Source organism: Cherax quadricarinatus, chromosome 37 (genome assembly GCF_038502225.1).
Source record: "Cherax quadricarinatus isolate ZL_2023a chromosome 37, ASM3850222v1, whole genome shotgun sequence".
Classification (NCBI taxonomy): domain Eukaryota; kingdom Metazoa; phylum Arthropoda; class Malacostraca; order Decapoda; family Parastacidae; genus Cherax; species Cherax quadricarinatus.
This window is the reverse complement of record NC_091328.1, coordinates 2,737,294-2,764,587: the sequence shown is the minus strand read 5'-3', so window position 1 is coordinate 2,764,587 and position 27,294 is coordinate 2,737,294. Positions and strand designations below refer to the sequence as shown.

The window sequence follows — 27,294 nt, the reverse complement described above, 5'->3', positions numbered from 1 at the left end:
CCTGTTGGTTCTTCATCATTTTATCCACAAAGGTTAAGTGCAGAGGAAATTTGTACGGTCAAAACCATCACCTCGTATCCAAGAACCCCTCACAAGTTTATACGGTGTCCACATTGATATTCTGGAGGTTTTGGATAATAATGTAAAGTGACCAGTGAAGTAGCGTCCACTGGTGATAAATACTACGCTATTCTCGAGTTTAAATTCTGTGAAATCAATGTTTTCTTGTCTTACATAACAATTATTTTTCCCTGAATAAAGGTATACTGGACAACTTAAGTGGATAAATAATGTATATACTAATAATTTGGTATATTTTTTGGTATACACTGTGATGCCATTAAAACGAGAGAAGAAACAAGTAGTGAACTATTTATTTACATCAATGCCAATGTCAACAAATACTATTGACCGTAATCACAGCCAGACTTGATATCATGGTCATGGTACCACCAGGATACAATGACACCATCAGTCATGGTACCACCAGGATACAATGACTCACCATCATGGTACCACTAGAATACAATAACTCACCATCACAGTCATGGTACCACCAGGATACAATGACTCGCCATGACAGTCATGGTACCACCAAGATACACCACAGTCAAGATACCACCAGGATACAATGACTTACCATGATAGTCATGGTACCATCCGGATACAATGACACCATCATGGTACCACCAGAATATAATTAACAAATTAAACTAGTATTCACACACTAACAACAATAACAAAATACAGCACTATATAGTTAAATATATGAAATCATGTGAGTTTAATATAATCGAAAATTATATATATTATACTCCAGATTATATATCCGTCAGTGATAAATTATTGAAGATTATCTCTCTTAAGTCTATTGATTATGCACCAGAGTGCAGCATCGCTTCAAGGAAAGGAAAGGTGCCTTGGTACTCATGGAAGGCTCTTGATCTCAGGAACTGGGGGTTAATCTACCCTTCCTCGGATCAACAGCTGTTAATCCCCATAACTCCCATTCCCCAGGCGCTGTGGGATCCTTACGGATTTAGCGCTTCAACCTAAATTTAGCGATAATATATTTCAATTCTCGTAGATTGAACAGAGACCGGGCTGCGGTTAGCGGACAGTGGATCGAGCTTCCGCCATTCCTTGTGCTGAATGACCCCACGCGGGTTTAGTACTTCAGGGCGTTGTTGTTGTGTCTAGCTGGTTCAGTATACAGCTACGAGGTTGTTCTTGAAGTCAGTGACGACTACGTCGAGTGTCTTGGAGAGTCCCACTCCTGATACCCAGCCCAACTCTCCGTGGCTGTTACCTCTGGTGCCCAGGTACCTGCAAATAAGGTATTTACATTGTGGTGATACCCAGATACCTGTCAATAAAGTGTTTACAGTATGGTCACTCCCAGATACTTGCAAATAAGGTGTTTGAAGTGTGGTGGCACTTAGGTATCAAGCAGTCAGGTGTTTATAAAGTGGTAGTACCCAGATACCACCTAGTACGATGTTTACAGTGTGGTGGTACCCAAGTACAAGCACATAGGATATTTACAGTGGTACCCAGGTATCAGCAAGTAAGGTGTTCATAGAGTGGTGGTGCCCAAACAACAGACATTGTACTATCTGTAAAATCCTTTGTAGAGTTCCTGAATCAAATTTATCCCAGTAACGCCAGTTTCAACAAACAGTCCTGGCTATTGTCACTTTTAAGTTTCATTCTTTTTTATTCCTATAAACAAAGTGGCTTTAATGTTTGTCTTTTATGTGTACCATTTCACCATTTTTTATTGTTTTAGTGATATTTGCTGTCTGGTCTTAAGTTCCCACTTCACATGCTGTTCACCCCTTCATTTCCCAGGAATCCGAGACCTACCTGACGAAATTGCCGTTGGGCCTGAAGACCTGAATGCGGCCGTTGCCGGAGTCGCCGACGACGATGAAGCCCTCAGGGTCGACCACGATGCACTCCGGGGTTTCAAACTGACCCTTATGGCGGCCTCGAGACCCAAACATCAACACTCGCTCTCCACTCGTTCCGTTGAACACCTGTGAGAGGTTTGACGCTAATCACATTTTTCAAATATATTTTAAGAATACATAATATAGCATTACCAAGGAAGTAGTTTTTTTTGTTGTTTACTAGTACAACGCGAAATTAATTCTCTAAATAAAATAACATATTGCTGTTTACTTCGTTTACAGACGCAGAATTATACCCAACAGAAAATACATGAGCTCTTCTCCTTTTTCTAGACTTCAAAAAGCTAGAAAACTTGAAAAACCTCATGTAGGAAAATGCCGTTTGTAAATTTAGCTCTCTACCCATCCTGAGAGTGAAGACTTCAGTGCGATGAGTGTATGTCGTAGCAGTGACCGCTGGCATATTTGTGCCGAACTTAGTGGTCTGAGTTTGAGTGTTGAAATATGACCTGGAGTGAGCTACCTTGATCCTGTGGTTGCCTGCGTCTGCCACGTACACCCGGGAGCCATCAAGACTGGCGGCGACGCCAGTGGGCTCATTGAACTCGCTCTTCGTGTACCGACGACCGTCCTGCAGCGTCTCCGAGGACACAACGCCCACCTCCCTCAGGAACACCCCGTCTCCGTCTAGGATCTGACGGAGGGGCGGCAGGCAAGGTAAAAGATGATTTTAATAACAACCAAATTTAATTAAATTTGGTTGTTGGACTATTTAAATTGACAATCTTATATCGTCTGTCTGCGATCTTAACAATGTAAGACAAGCATTTTTTCTCCAAAAATTCCTTCCGATGTTGACCATAATAAACAACTAAAATGCTTGTTGAAATTACTATTTCGTATATTCAATAATCACACCTCATTTCATGAAAAAGTAATATATCATTTTGTATGTTGGTCACGATGGAGTAATAAGTGAGTTTACCAATTGATTAAAAAGTAAATACAGTACTACAGGTCAAAATCCCATCACTCCACCTAATTTGAAGACCCAGAAACCAGGAGCTGTAGTTTAATCCCGCAAACACACACTAACACTAACCTGCACACGATGATTACAGGTGTCAGCCACATAAATATTGCCGTGGCGATCCGTGGCGATGCCCTCCGGGGAGGAGAAGTGTCCAAACCCTTTGCCTTTACGACCCAGCTGTCGAATAAAGTTACCATCCGTGTCGAAGACGTGGATGCAATGCTTCCACTTGTCTGTGTTAGAGAATACACTTGTTGAGTCTTTAGAACGCAAGGATATAAGTATTCCATTGTAGGAATTAGAAGGAAAAAAGTAGCTGAAATTTTTAACGTGTGTGTGTGTGTGTGTGTGTGTATATATATATATATATATATATATATATATATATATATATATATATATATATATATATATATATATATATATATATATATATATATATATATATATATATATGTATATGAATATTTTATTACATAATATGGTACAGAAGATTTAAGAGATACATTGTTGATATAAAGGTGGTGGCATATAAGGTACATGTTGTTACGTGTGTAACACCGATTACAAGGCGAAAATCTTATCCAGCTCCTCAGAGCTGGGGCGTGTGCCCAAAATACAGCAGGCATTACCCCTTTGAACAGCCGCACTGAGCCACTGGAACAGAAAACTAGCTGCCCTGGGATCCCTAGTTACTCTGATGAGTCTTTTTCCCAGCTCCTTAAGGAATTTAGATGCACTCTTTCCCCATGAGCCAAGGGTCTCCGAGCCTATGGGAACAAACATATAATGATGGGCAAGTTCTCCATATTTTCTAGACTTTTGGGACTCCCTGAAGCTGGCAGCTGCCCCTCCTTCCTCCCTGGTGTAGTGGAGATAGGTATCAGCCAAGGTAGATGCACATGTATAGTCCCACACCACCTGCTTCCCATCTGTCCAAACTTGAAGGGTGATACCATCTGGACGCTTCTGGCTGCCATCAGATCTGCATAGTTGGGGTGGCTCCCTTAGTGCTGGGCATCCAGCTGTTGTGAGGCTCCTCTTGATAATGTTATTAACCTCCTCATGTCTTGCAGTCTTTCCCTCGGATTTACGGCACAGAAGACCATGGTACCCGAATCGGTCTGCTGCTTCACTGCCACAAATACACCTGTGTTCGGCGAGAATAGGGGCGGTAAGTCGAAGGGCAACACCGATGCGGATAGTCTGTGGGTCGAGGCGTGTGCCAAGGCTGGAGTTGGCAACAGCCAACAGAAAGTCCCCAGCATGAGGGGCTCTCACTCCCAGTGCGATTGTTTGTAGTTGTTGGGGGGAGCAGGTCTGGTTTCAGAGCCCGTTAGATTATCCCAGATCATTGCTCCGTCAATGAATTTTTGGTCCTGGACTCCAATCTTGTTCCTAAGATGTTCAGGGAGAATCGCTGCTACAAGCTCTCTGGATGCAATACACGAGGACAGAAAAGCAGGTAACGCAATCTGTGATAACTTGCGGACACCAATGCCTCCTAGTCTGACTGGAAGTGTAGCTTGGTTCCACTTCCCGTCTTCTAGAGTAAGGTTATGTACTTTCGTAAAAATCTGCCTCAGAATACTGTCATATTCGTGCAGTATAGGGTTATCATATGAAGGTGCACATCTTAGGACATATGTCAACCTGGGCAGACTCAAGCACTTTGTGAGAAGGTACAAGGCATCGTAGGTGTCCTGTGTAAGGGCAATGTGTGGTGTAAATATTATGCAGAAAATTCGGAATGTGGAAATTAGGTATGGAGTTATATATATATATATATATATATATATATATATACATATATATGTATATATATATATATATATATATATATATATGTATATATATATATGTATATATATATATGTACATATATATATATATACATATATATATATATATATACATATGTACATATATATATATACATATATATATATAAATATATATATATATATATATATATATATATATACATATATATATATATATATATATATATATATATATATGTATATATATATATGTGTGTGTGTGTGTGTCGTGCCGAATATGTAAAACTGGTCAATTAGCAAAAACTCATTTAAAATTAAGTACTTTCTAAAATTTTCTCTTATATGTTTAAAGATAAATATTTTTCATTAATGTTAATGTAAAAAAATTTCATTTTGCACCAAAAGACTCTTAGAAAACTTACCTAACCTTATTATAACAAGCGCAATTTATTTTAGCCTAACCCAACTAAATATATTTTAGATTTGTTTACAATAATTTAATACTAAACAAACACAGTGAAATATATTTTTTTCGTTAGGTTCAGAATGGTTTTGGCGAAATTATTGCATACACAAATTTTCACTTGTCCTATATGGCAAGATGAGCGTTGCTATTTAAGCCAAGATCGCAAGTTTTGCCTATTCGGCACGACATGTATATATATATGAAAGGGGGTAAAGCAGCTGGTACTGACGGGATCATGACAGAAGTGTTAAAAGCAGGGAGGGATATGGTGTTGGAATGGTTGGTATTTTTGTTTAATAAATGTATGAAAGAGGGGAAGGTACCTAGGGATTGGCGGAGAGCATGTATAGTCCCTTTATATAAAGGGAAGGGGGACAAAAGAGATTGTAAAAATTATAGAGGAATAAGTTTACTGAGTATACCAGGAAAAGTATACGGTAGGGTTATAATTGAAAGAATTAGAGGTAAGACAGAATGTAGGATTCCGGATGAGCAGGGAGGCTTCAGAGTGGGTACGGGATGTGTAGATCAAGTGTTTACATTGAAGCATATATGTGAACAGTATTTAGATAAAGGTAGGGAAGTTTTTATTGCATTTATGGATTTAGAAAAGGCATATGATAGAGTGGATAGGGGAGCAATGTGGCAGATGTTGCAAGTATGTGAAATAGGTGGTAAGTTACTAAATGCTTTAAAGAGTTTTTATGAGGATAGTGAGGCTCAGGTTAGGGTGTGTAGAAAAGAGGGAGAATACTTCCCGGTAAAAGTAGGTCTTAGACAGGGATGTGTAATGTCACCATGGTTGTTTAATATATTTATAGATGGGGTTGTAAAAGAAGTAAATGCTAGGGTGTTCGGGAGAGGGGTGGGATTAAATTATGGGGAATCAAATACAAAATGGGAATTGACACAGTTGCTTTTTGCTGATGATACTGTGCTTATGGGAGATTCTAATGAAAAATTGCAAAGGTTAATGGATGAGTTTGGGAGTGTGTGTAAAGGTAGAAATTTGAAAGTGAACATAGAAAAGAGTAAGGTGATGAGGGTATCAAATGATTAAGATAAAGAAAAATTGGATATCAAATTGGGGAGGAGGACTATGGAAGAAGTGAATGTTTTCAGATACTTGGGAGTTGACGTGTCAGCGGAGGGATTTATGAAGGATGAGGTTAATCATAGAACTGATGAGGGGAAAAAAGGTGAGTGGTGCACTGAGGTATATGTGGATACAAAAAAACGTTATCTATGGAGGCAAAGAAGGGAATGTATGAAAGTATAGTGGCACCAACACTCTTATATGGGTGTGAAGCTTGGGTTGTGAATTCAGCAGCGAGGAGGAGGTTGGAGGCAGTGGAGATGTCCTGTCTAAGGGCAATGTGTGGTGTAAATATTATGCAGAAAATTCGGAGTGTGGAGATTAGGTGTGGAGTTAATAAAAGTATTAGTCAGAGGGCTGAAGAGGGGTTGAAGTGGTTTGGTCATTTAGAGAATGGATCAAAGTAGAATGACATGGAGAGCGTTTAAATCTGTAGGGAAAGGAAGGCTGGGTAGGGGTCTTCCTCGAAAAGGTTAGAAGGAAGGGGTAAGGGAGGTTTTGTGGGCGAGGGGCTTGGACTTCCAGCAGGCGTGTGTGAGCGTGTTCGATAGGAGTGAATGGAGACGAATGGTATTTGGGACCTGACGATCTGTTGGAGTGTGAGCAGGGTAATATTTAGTGAAGGGATTCAGGGAAACCGGTTATTTTTGTATAGCCGGACTCGAGTCCTGGAAATGGGAAGTACAATACCTGCACTCTAAAGGAGTGGTTTGGGATATTAGCAGTTTGGAGGGATATGTTGTGTATCTTTATACGTATATGCTTCTAAACTGTTGTATTCTGAGCACCTCTGCAAAAACAGTGATTATATGTGAGTGAGGTGAAAGTGTTGAATGATGATGAAAGTATTTTCTTTTTGGGGATTTTCTTTCTTTTTAGGTCACCCTGCCTCGGTGGGAGATGGCCAACTTGTTAAATATATGTATAAATATATATATATATATATATATATATATATATATATATATATATATATATATATATATATATATATATATATATATATATATATATATATATATATATATATATATATATGCAAAACAACCACAGGGGGAGCTGAATGATAGCTCTATCTTTTTTCATCACATTTCGTTGTATAGTAAAACTATTATCAAGAGGTGAGGGAGAGAGAGCAATCACCTGTGATGAAGACCTCCTTAGAGACGTGGCTGAAGGCAAGGCCAATGGGACACAGAAACTGTCCATCAGCATGTCCTCTGGAGCCGAAACTTGACACCTGCCGCCCACTGCCGTCGAACACGTTCACCCTGTCATCATGGACAATCATCTGGATAATTTGACAATAACGTGAAAATAAAATAATAATGACGGCTCTAAACAGACCCAAAATCAATTATTTAAGCATTTTATCACATAATAGTGATAGTAGGACTATCTTAACATTGCTTTTTTTAGCCTTACTACCCATATCACACACAGACAGGACAAAAGAGGGATGAATTTATTGTCCATAATGACGTACTGAAACAGGGATCAGTGAACTAAGGAACCAGATTCTAGAGGTTGTCAAAAAAATTCAGTTTAACAAGGACAATTTTGATTTAGTAAAGACGTGCTTTTATTTAGTAGCTACTTTTTCTTTTCTACAGGTGAGAGCTGGGTGCTGGTACCTGCAGGTGTCGCTGCCGGTGACGTAGATCTCAGAGGTCCAAGGGCTTACAGCTACGCCCGCTGGCCGCTCCCCGAGGTGCTGACCCCACCGCAGTCTAGTCAAGGATCCCTTGCTCCTGGCAGAAGTGCAGGAAATTAGTGCTTCTCTTAAAGACTAATGACTACAGGTGGGTCGTTGTAAATGCTGAAGTTCCTAAAACAGGGATTAAACTCGTTGTATATACATTGCGAGATACACACAGCTCTCGGTGTATACCTTGTGATACTTTGTCGTACATACACTGATACACACTTGGTGAAAATACGCAGAGACGCACACTTATCGGCGCACATACACAGAGACGCACACCTCTCAGTGTACATACACAGAGACGCACACTTCTCGGCGTACATACACAGAGATGCATACCTCTCGGCGCACATACGCAGACGCACACCTCTCAGCGTACATACACAGAGACGCACACCTCTCGGCGTACATACACAGAGACGCACACCTCTCGGCGTACATACACAGAGACGCACACTTCTCAGCGTACATACACAGAGACGCACACTTCTCAGCGTACATACACAGAGACGCACACTTTTCAGCGTACATACATAGAGACGCACACCTCTCGGCGTACATACACAGAGACGCACACTTCTCAGCATACATACACAGAGACGCACACTTCTCAGCGTATATACACAGAGACGCACACTTCTCAGCGTACATACACAGAGACGCACACTTCTCAGCGTACATACACAGAGACGCACACTTCTCGGCGTACATACACAGAGACGCACACTTCTCGGCGTACATACACAGAGACGCACTCTTCTCAGCGTACATACACAGAGACGCACACTTCTCGGCGTACATACACAGAGACGCACTCTTCTCAGCGTACATACACAGAGACGCACACTTCTCGGCGTACATACACAGAGACGCACACTTCTCGGCGTACATACACAGAGACGCACACTTCTCAGCGTACATACACAGAGACGCACACTTCTCGGCGTACATACACAGAGACGCATACTTCTCGGCGTACATACACAGAGACGCACACTTCTCAGCGTACATACAGAGACGCACACTTCTCAGCGTACATACACAGAGACGCACACTTCTCGGCGTACATACACAGAGACGCACACTTCTCAGCGTACATACACAGAGACGCACACTTCTCAGCGTACATACACAGAGACGCACACTTCTCGGCGTACATACACAGAGACGCACACTTCTCGGCGTACATACACGGAGACGCACACTTCTCGGCGTACATACACAGAGACGCACACTTCTCGGCGTACATACACAGAGACGCACACTTCTCGGCGTACATACACAGAGACGCACACTTCTCGGCGTACATACACAGAGACGCACACTTCTCAGCGTACATACACAGAGACGCACACTTCTCAGCGTACATACAGAGACGCACACTTCTCGGCGTACATACACAGAGACGCACACTTCTCAGCGTACATACACAGAGACGCACACTTCTCAGCGTACATACAGAGACGCACACTTCTCGGCGTACATACACAGAGAAATCCAACTCGTTACTGAACTTAATTTCTCTTACTACATTGTATCTTCATAAACTACTCTCGTTGAAAAAAATAATGCACACTATAGCATGGCTGCCTTACTCAGTATGACCCGTACGGGTTTAGCACTCGTTATCGAATGTAATAATTATGCAATAATCGCGAACAAGCAATACAAGGCGCAAAACAACCACAGGGGAAGAGCTGATTGATAGTTGTAGGCCTTTCGTGTTGTAATCAACACATCTTCAGGAGCTTGCAGTGTTGCAGAAATGAGGAGGAAGTCCAGGTAGATTCGTTCAGGGAAACGACTCTCTTGGTGATGTTCTGATTACAAAACGAAAGACCTAGAGCTATCATTCAACTCTCCCCTGTGGTTGTTATGCATAATAAATCAAAGGTGGTTAAACCGCTACTGAAAAACTTACAAAGAGTTTAGTTGTTCGTGTTCATCACAAATACACAAAACATAACCTTGTTAAAGCTATATAAAACTTGGGGAATTTCAATACTGTAAGTGAACCTATTTGTACGTTTACTTGAGGCTATTTGCCCGTGTGGGTTATGTAGCCCTAGTTGTGGAGGCTCGATCCTCCGTCTAGTAATGACGAGTGATTCACTCGTGTGCGAGTTGTTTTATAGACCAAGTGATAAGGGATATTATTATCTTTATATCCGACAGGAAATGCTAAAACCATCTGAGTCATACAGCGCCTGGGAAGGTGTGATCCAAGGAAGATAAAAACAGCTCCAGTTCCTTGGAGAAAGAGGTCTTCACCAAGTTCAACGCATTCCCCAAGAAGGAACTTAGACTGGAGATCCTCACAAACCTGGGACTCTCAGTGAAGGTTTCTTGACATCGAGAAAAAAAAATTTTGGTCCAAGGAACTGGATCTGTCCTCTCCCCTCTCAGCCGAACCTGACTCTTTATCAAGGGCGCTGCAAGACACCTACGGGTTTAGCGCTCCCTCATGAATATAATAATAATAATAATAATAATAATAATAATAATAATAATACCTGTAGAGGAGGCTATGGTCCTGCGACTGAAACTGCTTCTCCTCCTCTTCCTCTTCCTTCCCCTCCACCTCCTCTTCCACCGCCGCCGAGGACGGGCTACTGAGGGTAAGGCTGACCTGGTCAAGTGTGACTCTAGGACCCTTGGCTGTGGAGGCTGCCTTCAGGAGGGTCAGCAGCATGGAGTGTAGACGTCCCGCCTCCTCCAGCTGCGTATGATAAACGGGTATATGGAGAGGATCAGCATGGATTATGCTTCACCTGAGACACGACGCCTCAGTCGGTACACAAGTACACGAGAGAAACCCCGTATATATATATTGCCTCACTCAAGGAAGACAAAGTGCAGTTATTAAGTAAATTCACGAAGGAATGTAACCTCACCAAAGAGAGAAAATGTTTCTGTCTCTCCCTGGCAAGGACTGGATGACAGAGAAGGTTATAGAGCTTTGCCTCTCCCTTACAGGGACTGGATGACAGAGAAGGTTATAGAGCTTTGCCTCTCCCTTATACAGGGACTGGATGACAGAGAAGGTTATAGAGCTTTGCCAGGGAGAGGCAAGGAAGATCAGAGAACTTATCTAAGTCGGTGTCTACCTTTATTGAGGAGGAAATAAGACAGAGGTCAGGGAAGGCTAAAGAGGCAAGGCAACAAGAAAGAAAATCTCACCTTGGTTTCTTGTTGCCCCTGGCTAGAGCTGGTCAACACCTTCTCTATGTCTTGAGAGAGCTTGTGTGACCTTTCCTGGCTCTCCTTCCGCAGCTCTTCCACCTGATTCATGTGAAATATTTGTACTAAAAGTGTATAAAATGCATTTCAAAATACAGATTTTCTTAAATGTGCTACACAAAGTTATCAATAATAACACGGTTATAATCTATATACTTTCAGTATAGTTATTCTGCATTTCTCTTTCGTACATAAATATTTAAGAGCAAAAGAAGTTAATAACTGCAGTATGCTGCGGCGAAGTCACGAGGGAGGACTAACGAGGCTAAATCTCCAGATGCAATTTTTTTTTTTCATTTTTTTTAATTAATGGCTAATTTTCATTGTATTATATTGACCAGTGACTATGAATGCGCGATGGTTTAAGAAATATCACATATTAAAAATCATATTTTTTTCAGCATCTGATTTATGAGTTCTCCAAATGGAAATCTTGGCTGCGCCACTGGCAGAAGATCCACCGTTGCATGTGAAGCAGTAGTTATATACCCAGTCATTATCATTCAAGCAACTCTTCAACTCTTCGTTCCTAAACTTGCCAACATCACTGCCTCCAGCAGCGAGGTAGACAACAGAATTACTCCTTAAGTGATGTCATTTAACCTGCCACAGGAAAGCACACTTATGTCTCCCGTTTATTACCTATTTGTCTCTTTCTGTACATTTTATTCCCTCTTCCTGCCTCTCCCTCTAGTCTCTCCATCCCCTGCTTTGCTTGTATGTTTAGATTTGCTCCACTCCCAGCTACATCATATTTTAAACATAAATAAGACATAAATAAGATATAATTTTCGTCACGTGCCAAGGTGGTCAAACACAATGGCCAAACTCTGGGATCAGGTTCTGGTGTCAGACTCACCTGAGCTGTGAGTTTCTTTCCTTCTTCTTGCAGGTTGGCCACTCGCTCCTCCACAGCCTCTCCAATCTTCTCCTCCAGTTTACTGAGCCGCATCTGTGTGAACTACGAGGTCAGGCTAGAGCTTAAGAATTGTTATATTATCTCTAACGAGTAAATTTAGAACACTATTTTAATATTTAGATTATTATTTTTATTGTCAATGCTTCCAAATAACCTTGTTTTACTTTTGTTCATGTAGTCTTAACGATACTTAGAGCTCCGTCATAAAGATAGACAAGCTTTACTACGTTAACTTTTTCAAGCGGGTAAATTAGTTATTACTAGGTTACCGCCTAGAATGGTGAAATTTAGGGCATTTTTCCCTTACAATGCAGTCCAGAGTGAATTTAATAAAAAAATGCACATTTAAGCTATTTAAATGTGGGCTGTCCCTGAAGAAGCTGTGAAATAATTTACACTGAGAATATTTTTTTTTTATTTAGTAAACTTGGATACTTCACTAGCGTGCTAAACGGAAGAGGAAGGGAAAGAAAGATGAAGAGACAATGGGAGAGAGTGAAAAGGAACAAGAATAACAGTAGCTGGAAGTGTACTTGCCTCGTCCTCCTCGCTCCTACAGGAGAGAGTGTTTCTGGCACTAGCCAGTCGCTCCCTCAGCTCAGCCACGTCTGCCTGCACTTGCTGCAGGTGTCCTGAGCTACACGTCAGGCACCACGCCGCCTTACAATGGCCACACGCCTTCACGTCCAGGGAGGTATGGCAGGCGGCACAGACAAGAGCTCCGGGTCTTCCTTCACGTCGCTCCCGGAGGAGTCTAGCGCCCTTGGCCAGGGTTGTGTTGGAAGGCAGACCCACCACACCCTCGCTGGGCACTTGGGCTGCTCCCCGACACGAGGGGCACGTGAACAGTGTCCTGTGGCAGGTGGGCAACACCTCACTATACTACAACAGAATAAAACTAAGGCAAAAAAGTTCCACTACTTGAAGAAAATGTCAACAGTTATTGAAAGAATCACTCCACAGACAGCTCTTAATCAAATATCTTTCTGCCTAAAGAGTGGCAAAGACTCGAACCTCCGTCTGCCAAGTACAGTCTCTGACCAATGTGTTTGTGCATGAGTGGTATGTGTGTGTGGAAAAAGGATGTAATGTATATATAAAACTGTGAACGTTAAGTCAAACATTTCCGAGTCCCATTATCTATGTTACCTGCAGGAGTTGACGTAGTTCTGGAGGCAGACGAGGCAGAAGGTGTGGCCACACGGCAGGGAGCGAGGGCGGTGCAGCAGATCCAGGCAGATGGCACATGTTAACTCATCCTCGTCTAGCATCTCTGTCCCTAGTAATGTCGTAGACGACGAGACTTCAGACGGCGACGAGGCTCCCGTCGGCGTCGAGGGTCTAGTGGGACGACGAGTCGAGGAGGTGGAGCGTGTCCGTGTCTGGCGAGGAGGTTGGTCGAGTGGAAGCGACATTTCTGTGGCCGGCGAGCTGGGGGACGCGCCGCGGACAACTCTAACTCTCCCTTCGTCTGAACAGTCACTACGGCGGAGTCGCACCTCGCGGCTAGATTCGCTCCTGACGGCGGCGGCGCTCTTGGTCCTGGGAAGGTTGATGGAGGGAAGAGGCGGGAGGTCGGCGTCGAATGGCGTATAACCGGTGATGACAACATCCTGACGGTCCCTCTGCAGGCTGCTGGCTGACGACGCTGACCTCTTGGGCAGGTGGCGTCCCCCTGTCCGTCGCCCTCCTTCCTTGGGCACACCTGCCTTGGGCATCTTCACCTGCCGATACAGCACAAACATTACACTGCTTGTAGATTGTAAACATACATGTGTACAAAAACTAACACAAAATCGGTGAGTAAAACTGTGTGAGTACGCACACAAACACTCCGTAACCACACACACATTTACATAGACAGACGTGACAAGAGTCACGGCTCTTATCACTGAGGTCCAGGGATTGAGATCCCTGGCCGGAAAAGAACAAGCTAAAATCTTGTCAATAAAAAATTGGCAATTGCTTAGATATATGGAAAACAGCAAATGTATTCCCGTTAATTATAAAAACTGTGACAGACAGGGAGCAATAAACTTGGGACCAGAATCATTGACATGAATATTTTGTAAGGCAATGGAAAATATAATCAGAAGAGTGGAAGAGCAACTGGAGAGAAGTGTTTTTTTTTTTAAACAACGACCAGCATGATCGTTATCTCACAAACCTGCTGGAGATTATGAGTAGGTAGTAGGAGAGAAGAGGGACGAGTGGAGTGCATATTCTTAGGCTGCAAGTGGGTGGGTGGGTGGTAATGGGTGTATTTAGAAGGACATTTTATGAAGAAAAATAACAGTGTCGATATTGCTCCTAACTGCTCGCACTGACTTGAAGTCAGAATTCATTAACCATTCATAAATCAGATGCAAATCAGTAATTATGTACTAGGCTTTGTAATCTAGACTTTGTAACCCACCGCTGCCAATTACTTTGTCAGACCCTAAGTTAGATGACCCCCCCCCAAAAAAAAACTCCCGGTCTGACTTAAATGATATTAATTAATGCTTGATAAATACTCGCACACTTGACAGGGGTCATCACTTCACCCTGATCTATATTCCCAGATTTCACTTCACCCAACCGCTCTTCCACACCCAGCAACTGCAAAACTGAGAAATAGAATATAGGAATAATCCAGATATTTTTCTTATAAATATATGTGTGACATATATGAAGTTTAGGGGAGATTTATGGATCAGGTTAATGGAAGGATTGAAAGGCCAATATTACATTATGACTCCTGAATATAAGAATACAACAGTACAAGATTTTAATCCAGTATATATTACTGAAGGGAAAAACGAATGCAGGTTGTAGTGTTCACTTAATATTATATTCTTCACCCTTAACTTTGGATCACCAGTCGGTCTTCGATCTCAGCTCACCAAGATTCGACTGTCTCCTACTCTTTTCCCCTACTTCGCCTCTTCCTGTCCCTCCTTCACCTCCAGTATCCGGCTAAAATAAAAAAAAATCATATGACGCTGCTTACAAGTCTAGAAAGAGTCGTGACCTATCCCAGATAGCCGAGGGTCAGGACACCTGAGGTCATAACTCAGTGTATATCTTAACCTCTTAAAAAAATATTTCTGACAGGATGATAAACATCCAGCAATATATTAAATATTCAAGGAGTATTAAATATTACAAAGTGTGTAAGTTACAGTGAGTATACAAGAATATATTCCTCGCAACATGATGTACAATGGATGACCACATAGCAATGTACAGTGAGGGAGCACATTGCAATGTGTGTGACGTGTCAGCATATTACAATGTATACATATATAATGAGTCAGTACATTGCATTGTTTGATATTGGAGAGGAGGAAAATATCTTAGTTTAAGCATCACAGATAAAAAGAAAATATGCACAGGCGAAGGTATAGCTTTAATTTTTTTTTTTGGCTTTTTTATTGTAAAGTCCAAGGTGTACAGGTGCCCTCTGCTCACGCCATGTATTTCTCGTGTAACATACTGCTCGTGTTCCACCATAACTCCAGTTGGGACTCTATACAGACTCCTATTACTGATGTCTTGTTTACATGTGTATTACCCTTCAGCATTCACAAGTACTCATTACACTATTATCATGAGAGTGTAGTCGTACAGTTTCCAGTATATAACTTCTATATATTATTATTATTATTATTACAGTCAGAACTAAGCGCTAAGGTGTTCCATACAGTATAGTGTAGCAGAACACTGTGGGTGTATTGTCTAAACTCTAGTTAGGTATAGTTTTCTAGGATGCATGACAACACGATATTCGGTTGTTTCCCCTAGTTTATGCCATGGCTGCGCATCTTACAGAGTTCATACCTTCGATGACACTCTGGTGACCAGGGTGAGTGAGGTTAAGCACTCCACCTACAATCAATCTCCAGACAACTGTAAGTATCTCATCCTGTGACCCTTTTAGGTATTGCTTGGTACTACTGTGTGCACTTCATCATTCGCTTGTGCTGTGACGTTGCAAGCACTGACTTTACTCTTGGCTGTAGAATAATAATTATAACTTTTTTTTTTTACACAGGGTTTAACAAGGTTAGGTTAAGGATCCCTAGCTCTATTGACAAGCTATTTACATGTTGAGGATTCCTAACTGTTGTCATCCTATCCTTGTTATTAATCTTCATGTTCATCTCTTTAAGGAGGGATTTTTAGTTGTATTTATTTTTCATTATTTAATGTAATAGCTATGATTTTAATTTATTTAAACCCTTATCCATTGGTATTTTTTTTTGGGGGGGGGGGAGTATTTGGTTTTCGTTCTTTATTTTCATAACGGAAAAGATTTGATTTATGTTCCAGAAAAGTGGTTGAGCCATTTCCCAAGACAGGGTTGTTTCTACACTGTAACTGCCATTGAGAATAGGGAAGCAGCAGCACTGCAAGTGTTCCTAGTTAGAAAAAGTTTGTGAGGAGAACCTATAAGACCTGCTGCTGGTACGTTGACCTGAACAAGTCTCCCTCAAACATGTTGATTGCGGCTTCCCGTTAGCTACACTGTGTTGAGACCGGCGGGGCAGACATAGCAGCATGCGCCAGCCTTTTTTTTTTGTTTTAAGCAAGACTGGTTAGCACTGCAGTATAATACTTATATTTATATAATGGGAACAACTGCAGTTTGCAACTATACATTGTGGAAACACTCGATGTATGTGGCTGCATTATTCCGTATGATAGTTATATATAGGAATCACCCAGTATGTGGTTGCACTGTTCTACATGGCACATACATGGCGTTACAAAAAACTTGCAATTTTTCCTATCATATTCCTACACATAGTATGGGTTGTCATAAACTTTGTGGTACAGTGTCATCCCAGGCTGGGAGGTTTCACTGGAGAAATACACTATTTTCCAACATTCAGTAGTAGACGTGAGGGGATTGAGCCACAGCTCCCAAAACTTGCCTCTCAACCTTCACGCTTGTGTATTTGATTTTTAATGTCTTGTATTCTCTCATGGGTTGCACTCGAATCTGTGTTTTCTTCTCTACCTATAGACGGGGGTGTTAACCAGTGGTCCATGTACCTCTAGGGCTCCACGAAGAGGTTTTTCATGAATTCCTTGAACCGGGAGTTTCCTTGTGGTTTAGCGCTTCTTTTTTATTATAATAATAATTGAACCGGGAGCAAAAATTTATTCCTTTAGAACAATTTATTCGTAAAAAAAAGTTTTGTTATTACTAAAGTATAGCTTCATTCCAGACAAGTGTAGGGTGATGTTGGGGTATTGCTGTACACGACAGACAGGTGTAGGGTGATGTTGGGGTATTGCTGTACACGACAGACAGGTGTAGGGTGATGTTGGGGTATTGCTGTACACGACAGACAGGTGTAGGGTGATGTTGGGGTATTGCTGTACACGACAGACAGGTGTAGGGTGATGTTGGGGTATTGCTGTACACGACAGACAGGTGTAGGGTGATGTTGGGGTATTGCTGTACACGACAGACAGGTGTAGGGTGATGTTGGGGTATTGCTGTACACGACAGACAGGTGTAGGGTGATGTTGGGGTATTGCTGTACACGACAGACAGGTGTAGGGTGATGTTGGGGTATTGCTGTACACGACAGACAGGTGTAGGGTGATGTTGGGGTATTGCTGTACACGACAGACAGGTGTAGGGTGATGTTGGGGTATTGCTGTACACGACAGACAGGTGTAGGGTGATGTTGGGGTATTGCTGTACACGACAGACAGGTGTAGGGTGATGTTGGGGTATTGCTGTACACGACAGACAGGTGTAGGGTGATGTTGGGGTATTGCTGTACACGACAGACAGGTGTAGGGTGATGTTGGGGTATTGCTGTACACGACAGACAGGTGTAGGGTGATGTTGGGGTATTGCTGTACACGACAGACAGGTGTAGGGTGATGTTGGGGTATTGCTGTACACGACAGACAGGTGTAGGGTGATGTTGGGGTATTGCTGTACACGACAGACAGGTGTAGGGTGATGTTGGGGTATTGCTGTACACGACAGACAGGTGTAGGGTGATGTTGGGGTATTGCTGTACACGACAGACAGGTGTAGGGTGATGTTGGGGTATTGCTGTACACGACAGACAGGTGTAGGATGATGTTGGGGTATTGCTGTACACGACAGACAGGTGTAGGGTGATGTTGGGGTATTGCTGTACACGACAGACAGGTGTAGGGTGGTGTTGGGGGTATTGCTGTACACGACAGACAGGTGTAGGGTGGTGTTGGGGGTATTGCTGTACACGACAGACAGGTGTAGGGTGATGTGGGGGTATTGCTGTACACGACAGACAGGTGTAGGGTGATGTGGGGGTATTGCTGTACACGACAGACAGGTGTAGGGTGATGTGGGGGTATTGCTGTACACGACAGACAGGTGTAGGGTGATGTGGGGGTATTGCTGTACACGACAGACAGGTGTAGGGTGATGTGGGGGTATTGCTGTACACGACAGACAGGTGTAGGGTGATGTGGGGGTATTGCTGTACACGACAGACAGGTGTAGGGTGATGTGGGGGTATTGCTGTACACGACAGACAGGTGTAGGGTGATGTGGGGGTATTGCTGTACACGACAGACAGGTGTAGGGTGATGTGGGGGTATTGCTGTACACGACAGACAGGTGTAGGGTGATGTGGGGGTATTGCTGTACACGACAGACAGGTGTAGGGTGATGTGGGGGTATTGCTGTACACGACAGACAGGTGTAGGGTGATGTGGGGGTATTGCTGTACACGACAGACAGGTGTAGGGTGATGTGGGGGTATTGCTGTACACGACAGACAGGTGTAGGGTGATGTGGGGGTATTGCTGTACACGACAGACAGGTGTAGGGTGATGTGGGGGTATTGCTGTACACGACAGACAGGTGTAGGGTGATGTGGGGGTATTGCTGTACACGACAGACAGGTGTAGGGTGATGTGGGGGTATTGCTGTACACGACAGACAGGTGTAGGGTGATGTGGGGGTATTGCTGTACACGACAGACAGGTGTAGGGTGATGTGGGGGTATTGCTGTACACGACAGACAGGTGTAGGGTGATGTGGGGGTATTGCTGTACACGACAGACAGGTGTAGGGTGATGTGGGGGTATTGCTGTACACGACAGACAGGTGTAGGGTGATGTGGGGGTATTGCTGTACACGACAGACAGGTGTAGGGTGATGTGGGGGTATTGCTGTACACGACAGACAGGTGTAGGGTGATGTGGGGGTATTGCTGTACACGACAGACAGGTGTAGGGTGATGTGGGGGTATTGCTGTACACGACAGACAGGTGTAGGGTGATGTGGGGGTATTGCTGTACACGACAGACAGGTGTAGGGTGATGTGGGGGTATTGCTGTACACGACAGACAGGTGTAGGGTGATGTGGGGGTATTGCTGTACACGACAGACAGGTGTAGGGTGATGTGGGGGTATTGCTGTACACGACAGACAGGTGTAGGGTGATGTGGGGGTATTGCTGTACACGACAGACAGGTGTAGGGTGATGTGGGGGTATTGCTGTACACGACAGACAGGTGTAGGGTGATGTGGGGGTATTGCTGTACACGACAGACAGGTGTAGGGTGATGTGGGGGTATTGCTGTACACGACAGACAGGTGTAGGGTGATGTGGGGGTATTGCTGTACACGACAGACAGGGTGATGTGGGGGTATTGCTGTACACGACAGACAGGTGTAGGGTGATGTGGGGGTATTGCTGTACACGACAGACAGGTGTAGGGTGATGTGGGGGTATTGCTGTACACGACAGACAGGTGTAGGGTGATGTGGGGGTATTGCTGTACACGACAGACAGGTGTAGGGTGATGTGGGGGTATTGCTGTACACGACAGACAGGTGTAGGGTGATGTGGGGGTATTGCTGTACACGACAGACAGGTGTAGGGTGATGTGGGGGTATTGCTGTACACGACAGACAGGTGTAGGGTGATGTGGGGGTATTGCTGTACACGACAGACAGGTGTAGGGTGATGTGGGGGTATTGCTGTACACGACAGACAGGTGTAGGGTGATGTGGGGGTATTGCTGTACACGACAGACAGGTGTTGGGTGATGTGGGGGTATTGCTGTACACGACAGACAGGTGTTGGGTGATGTGGGGGTATTGCTGTACACGACAGACAGGTGTAGGGTGATGTGGGGGTATTGCTGTACACGACAGACAGGTGTAGGGTGATGTGGGGGTATTGCTGTACACGACAGACAGGTGTAGGGTGATGTGGGGGTATTGCTGTACACGACAGACAGGTGTAGGGTGATGTGGGGGTATTGCTGTACACGACAGACAGGTGTAGGGTGATGTGGGGGTATTGCTGTACACGACAGACAGGTGTAGGGTGATGTGGGGGTATTGCTGTACAAGGACAAGTAACATACTGTTCTCTCAGTGTTATGCGATCTAGAATAGTTTCCCGTTGACATGAATAAAAAAAAAAAACGCCGTTCTAGTATGGTTGTCCTTGTTTACATATTCACGGGAAGTTTTAAGACTCTTTTTCTAGTTTTATCGCATTTCTTTATAAACTAGCTAATATAATCTAGTAATGCTGGAGCTTGACATCGCATAAGCATAAGGAAATAGCATGTGTTTACACTGTTAGTGTCATCAGTACCTGATTCTCGAACTTCTGGCGGTGCTGTAGTTCGGACAACCCGTAAACGGTCCAAGCAGATCTACGTTCACATGTGTAGTGCTACAAAAGTAGATCTAAAGTTTTTTTTTGTATATTTTCAAATATAACAAAAAAAAGTAGATCAAAGTTTTTTTACACATTTTCAAATGTAGAAAAACAAAAAGATCTACTTTTTTTACATAATTTCAAATGTTGAAAAAACGTATATATACGTTTGGACCGTTTACGGGTTAATATTGAAACGTAGAATCGAAATTCTTCTGGTGCTGACTTAGCCAACATCAGTGATGCAGACCTTGTCAGAAATGACCTCATGAACTTGAAGGCAAAGGAAATGATTAAACATTAATTCGAAGTCTTCTGGAGAATCTGGTGTTCTTTGAAGCAAGCCTACCCTTGTGTAGGTTACCCTTGTGTAGGTTACCCTTGTGTAGGTTACCCTTGTGTAGGTTACCCTTGTGTAGGTTACCCTTGTGTAGATTACCCTTGTGTAGGTTACCCTTGTGTAGGTTACCCTTGTGTAGGTTACCCTTGTGTAGGTTACCCTTGTGTAGGTTACCCTTGTGTAGGTTACCCTTGTGTAGGTTACCCTTGTGTAGGTTACCCTTGTGTAGATTACCCTTGTGTAGATTACCCTTGTGTAGATTACCCTTGTGTAGATTACCCTTGTGTAGGTTACCCTTGTGTAGATTACCCTTGTGTAGGTTACCCTTGTGTAGGTTACCCTTGTGTAGGTTACCCTTGTGTAGGTTACCCTTGTGTAGGTTACCCTTGTGTAGGTTACCCTTGTGTGGCCTACCCTTGTGTGGCCTACCCTTGTGTGGCCTACCCTTGTGTGGCCTACTCTTGTGTAGCCTACTCTTGTGTATCCACGTAATCTATGGGAGCAGTTATGCCGCATGCTACTTTATACATTTTTGAGAAGATTTTTCAGCACTTTTTGCTATCAGAACAAAAATAATTAAATAGGTTAGTTATCGAAGATAACTTGCGCGTTGCTCTGGTTAAGATCACTCCACAATTTCAATATCCTATTAAAGCCAAACAGTGACTTTCTCATTGGTTTTTTTGAGAAGCATTGAAGTTTACATTGTGCTTTACTGCACATCTTGGCTATATTTAAATTATTTCAGGCCATTATTTACATGGGGAAAAAAGCGAAAGAGAAAAGGTTTTGGCTGTCACTTTTTTTTTTACGTTCTTAGGAATAATTCTATCTTTTTACGTATTTTCTGTGCAAGGAAAGTGATTTCCATTGCAATATAATAGACCCCCCCCCATGTCACTGCTAGTTTAGTAAAGCAGGGGATACCAAGGACTATCTTCCGTGATATATATTCTGCTTTACCTGTCAGGTAAATAGTTATTTTATTACTTTTATTTTAGTTAATTTTTGTCTATTTTTAATATGCTGATTTTTTTTTACTGAAACAAGATGCAAAATAACGTATCAGTAAAGCCTGGGGGGCATCGTATTTTTTATTCTCAATGGTAATTTTAATCTTAATACTATTGAATTATTTAGTGGAACACTTCAAGTCAAAATAACACAAATATGTAATTTGGCAAGAGATGATACAATTGGAAAACAATAGTACCAGAATTGTGATGTCGATCATGATGGGAGCTATGGTGAGGTTTTCCTTTTTTTATCGTGTCAAGAGCTGCACCTGCGGATCATTCAGTGCAGTGATGGAGGCTCGAACCCCCGTCTGCATAGCTCAGTTGTTATTCAATATATACTTTGATAATTATGGTGATTATAATTTCTATTGTAATTATGGTGAGGGGAATGGTACTGATTGGAATCATGGCGATTGAGAGGATGAATATTAGAATGAGGGGGAAATGGTGATTCGAACAATGTGAATGAGAGTAATAACTCGCCATCGTAATTACTATAAAAATCAGAAAAAAAAAACAATATTGTTGAAATTTTTTGAGTGCAACGCTGATTTAGGAGTGAATCCGAAGCTCCGTGTTGCCCAACAACAAGTAGGTCGCAGTATGGGGGGGGGGGTCAAGGATGCCTTGTGGTTACTTACACTGTTAAGGACCTTGGGAAGTGGTATATGTACTTCGTGCGTGTGAACCCAAGATAAGTAGTCATGAATAACATTCAGTAAATAAAATGAATCTTAAAAATGGATGGGGACGAACTGTATATATTATCTCACATACTTGAAGCATTAACACATGCTGAACCAGCTTCTACCCTAAGTTCATTTCCACTTTCTTTCCCGTTTCTTCTATTCTGAGAGGGTAGCAGGAGAGAAGTAGGGAGTTAGTCTCTCCAGAGGGGGTTGTGCTTACCCCAGGAACCGGTAGCGCTGGGGTCGAGGCTGTTGACCTAGGGAGGAGGAGAAGGTCACAACTTTCCAAAGTATAAACTATGCGCGTTGTGTACTTGTTAGGAGACGAACACACACAGGGATCAATGTTATCACTTTGGTTCAACAAATTATAATCTTGATTTCTTTTTTCTCTCCTTTGTTGAGCTTATAACGTGTTGGATAATGCAACGTGTTCTCACACCACGAGTAATGAACGTTCATATTGGAATGATTTCGTTTCTTATAGTAACTTGCTTCCTTATTGCTTATTCGTGTTCACTAATACTGCTTTCCACGTGTTTTCTCAATAGACCCTTGTAGTGGGGCACTTGTCTCCAGTTTTTTCTCCCTAGTTGATAAGGCGTTTTATCTTTGTTAAGGGTTTGTGGTTCCCTCCCGAGGATTTTTGATACCTTGTTGTCCTTGTATTTATGTTTGTCTCGTATTGTTTGCTGGGGAAGTTGCTGGGGAGTTGCAGATTACTGCCGTCACTACCTCTGTTACTACTGTTTTTGTTCATCTAGTATTATCCTTGAATCCATTTCGAGACATTTTTTTTTTCATTTATTCAAACTTCCAGTGTTTTGTGATTTAATAAGTTTAGTTTTCCACTGTTATCTTTCTTACCACTTGGTATTCCCCGGGATACTATATTGTGTCCATTATTCTCCATGCTCTGTATGACCCTTGTGGGTTTAGCGCTCAGTTATGATTATAATTGTCCATGCTGACCTCTTTTTTTCCTTCCGAGTAATAAATCTGTTTATCTCCAATTTTCTCTTAATTCACTCGCTTTGTTGGAGATTCCGCCAGCATTTAGAAAAAGATTTTTTTGACGGTCAATAATGTCTTGTGTTTTTTGGGAGTGCCACGAGGGAGGAATGTTGCAGAACTTGGAGGTAAGGTTGGGTGTGGCAGACTTTTAGTGACAGTCAGGTTGAGGTCCTGTGTGTGGCATTGGCGTAAAGTTAAAAAAAAGTTTTGTTGGAGACAGTGTGGAGTAGATGTAGGTGTGAGCTGGTAATGTGAGGAAGGTAGGGCACTGGTTCAGGGAGGGCGATGGGGTCGAGTAGAGGTTCAGGATTTATTGAATGTAACTTTCTGACTCCACCACACCCATTGTAAAATTTTGGTTTTTGATTACAGCTTTGTTACTGTTACTTAAACTGATTCATTCACATTCGTATATTGCTCTAACAGATCCTTGTTGAATTCAATAGATTTCTTGAGGTGTGTGTATGCGCGCGCGCCCGCCCGCATGTGTGCACCGAGACCCTGCCAGACCACTGGTAAAGTCAGTGGAGGTCGCCTGGTGAAGGTGGAAGAGAGTAGTGTGTCAAAGTGCCGGGACAGGGGGGAGGTGGGAACGGTCTGGGGGACACTACAAATAAATCACTTAGTTCGACAAAAAAAAGGTAGCGATTGCTCTGCCGTGGCCTACCACATGACGAATTGCTACCACATTCATCTGTGTTAGGTGACATCACAGCGTATAGCAGCACGAGTCTGCTGCTGCTGGTGTTCCCGCGATCGTCAGTCACCGAACTGATCTTACAAAGAACTGTGTCAGGTGATTTATCCATTATGAATGCAGTAGCAACGACCTGGGTTACTGGGGTATGCTGTGTCTGTTTATGTGAAGTATCGGGGTAGGTGTTGGAGAAAGTTAAGGTGGCAGTGAGGGTCATAGGTGATGGTGGCGCTGGTGATGGGGAGGTATACATGTGGTTGGTGTTAGGGGGGTCAGGTGCAGGTGTTGGGAGGAGGTGCAGGTGGATATGGTAGGGGTGCAACAACGTTCACTGGGTTGGCCCATACTAGACTCAGTGGCATGAGTGAGTTGCGGTGATAATCATCAGTCGTACATGTGGTGGTAGGGACAAAATCGTGAATGAGGTCAGGTGTAACTTCCCTGACATCCCCCCTCCCCCAAGCTGGTAAAAGGAACTCTGACAATGCCTATATTTTTACTATACCTACCGTGAGTAAAACTTTGAATAGCTGTCTTAGCAGAAGAACGCAGATATCACAGTTCACATGACCATCCGAACAGCAGCGTCCCATCTCTCCCTTAGCGTGCAGGATCTGCGTCTCCCATCACCAGGACTTAAAGTCCAGCTAATCCGTTTACCTGAATCCCTTCATAAATGTTAGCTTCCTCACACTCAAGAGGATGTAATGCCGTAAAAGTCACTTATCTCCACTCAATACGATCTAAAATGGTCACACATGCCTTTAGCATGCATATGCCACGGCGCTCAAAACATTTACCCCTACTCTCCAACCATTTTTGGATTTACCCCTACTCTCCAACCATTTTTGGATTTACCCCTACTCCTTCCACCCGCGATTTATACACCCTCTTAGTCATCCTGCTTTGTTGCATCCTCTCTACATGTCTAAACCACCTCAGCAACTCCTCTGTTGCAAGACTTCTCTTGATGTTTAATCTTATGCCTTACAAACTTCCCCTCAAAAACACGGAAAATGACATGGTGCCTGAATCGGTTTGCCAATGCACTGCCACAGGTACACGGTACACCTGGGTTTAGTGAGGATAGTGGCGCAACAATGCAAATGGTCGAGGCGTGTGCTTAAAAAGGAATTGGAATGGGAAATAGAAAATCTCTCGCACGAGGGGCACTCACTACCAGAAGGTGAGCCCTGCCCCTCCTCGACACTCAAGGGTTGAGGTTATATTCTGCATTATATATATGTATGTATGAAGTCATGACCTCCCACATATACATTCTCCCACACCCATAATGGGCACGGAAAACTTTCCTGATATACCAGGAGTCCAGGTATTTCCTGGCTTGCTCAACTCTCATTGAAGGTACACACACCACTCATGCAAAGCTCACACTGCCCACACACTTTATGTTGTTCAAACATATGCACGCACGAACTTCCGCACACTCACACACGTCCACATACATAAAACCACACGAAGAATAAAAATCACAATCCACCTACTGGAACACTTCACAACATGACCTGACTGCTTATTTCTCACATTCCCTCTCACTTTCTCACCTCCTCAACCTAAGATGTTATAATGGTCCAGGTCGAAGTGAATCGTTGTCTAGTTTTTTCTAAGAGTTTTGTGTTACTTCGGAATAAGACTTGTACAAACAAAGAAACGCACACAAAGCGCACACACAGAGGAACACACACACAAACAGAGAGCACACAGAGGAACACACACACAAACAGAACACACACAGAGCGCACACAGAAGAACACACAAACAGAACACACACACACAGAGCGCGCACAGAGGAACACACACAGAGCTCACACAGAGGAATACGCACAGAAACAGAGCGCACACAAAGGAAACACACAAACAGAGCGCACACAGAGGAACACACACAGAAACAGCGCACACAGAAGAACACACATAGAAACTGCGCACACAGAGGAACACACGCAGAAACAGAGCGCACATAGAGGAACGCACACAGAAACAGAGCGCACACAGAGGAACGCACACAGAAACGGACGGCACACAAACACAGGAGAGCGCGCGCACAAACTTACGTTTCAGGACGACTTCAACCACTGGGAAATATACTACCTGAAAACATGTTAAAATATTTTTCTACAGTTACGTAACTTAGTGTTTGAGTACGAAGTAAATGTTTAAGGTGTTTATGAGGTATCTAACTTAAAAAAAAAATACTGTCATAACTCCAAAAGACCTGGCCTCGACTTTCCATAAGACCTGGCCTCGACTTTCCATAAGACCTGGCCTCGACTTTCCATAAGACCTGGCCTCGACTCTCCATAAGACCTGGCCTCGACTCTCCATAAGACCTGGCCTCGACTTTCCATAAGACCTGGCCTCGACTTTCCATAAGACCTGGCCTCGACTTTCCATAAGACCTGGCCTCGACTTTCCATAAGACCTGGCCTCGACTTTCCATAAGACCTGGCCTCGACTTTCCATAAGACCTGGCCTCGACTTTCCATAAGACCTGGCCTCGACTTTCCATAAGACCTGGCCTCGACTTTCCATAAGACCTGGCCTCGACTCTCCATAAGACCTGGCCTCGACTTTCCATAAGACCTGGCCTCGACTTTCCACAAGACCTGGCCTCGACTTTCCATAAGACCTGGCCTCGACTTTCCATAAGACCTGGCCTCGACTTTCCATAAGACCTGGC

At 43.2% G+C, this 27,294-nt stretch overlaps 1 protein-coding gene across 8 annotated transcripts in view; it reads right to left on the bottom strand.

The window, feature by feature from the left end:
* Positions 1-354: 354 nt before the first annotated feature.
* The window catches only part of LOC128702794 (tripartite motif-containing protein 3-like), a 61,138-nt gene continuing 34,198 nt past the window's right edge, over positions 355-27,294 (bottom strand). For 4 of the 8 annotated variants that reach the window (XM_053797228.2, XM_070091772.1, XM_070091779.1 and 1 more), the window contains exons 2-12: positions 13,306-13,880; positions 12,694-13,009; positions 12,097-12,189; positions 11,178-11,279; positions 10,511-10,716; positions 7,927-8,043; positions 7,436-7,563; positions 3,016-3,179; positions 2,437-2,607; positions 1,867-2,039; positions 355-1,326 (exon numbers count right to left, since the gene is read on the bottom strand). In XM_053797228.2, the coding sequence (XP_053653203.2) occupies positions 1,206-1,326; positions 1,867-2,039; positions 2,437-2,607; positions 3,016-3,179; positions 7,436-7,563; positions 7,927-8,043; positions 10,511-10,716; positions 11,178-11,279; positions 12,097-12,189; positions 12,694-13,009; positions 13,306-13,880 (2,166 nt within the window). In that variant the 3' untranslated portion in view covers positions 355-1,205. Of the gene's footprint in view, positions 1,327-1,866; positions 2,040-2,436; positions 2,608-3,015; positions 3,180-7,435; positions 7,564-7,926; positions 8,044-10,510; positions 10,717-11,177; positions 11,280-12,096; positions 12,190-12,693; positions 13,010-13,305; positions 13,881-14,999; positions 15,115-27,294 lie in introns of all 8 variants that reach the window. The other 4 variants (XM_070091775.1, XM_070091773.1, XM_070091776.1 and 1 more) reach the window with 3 other exon arrangements.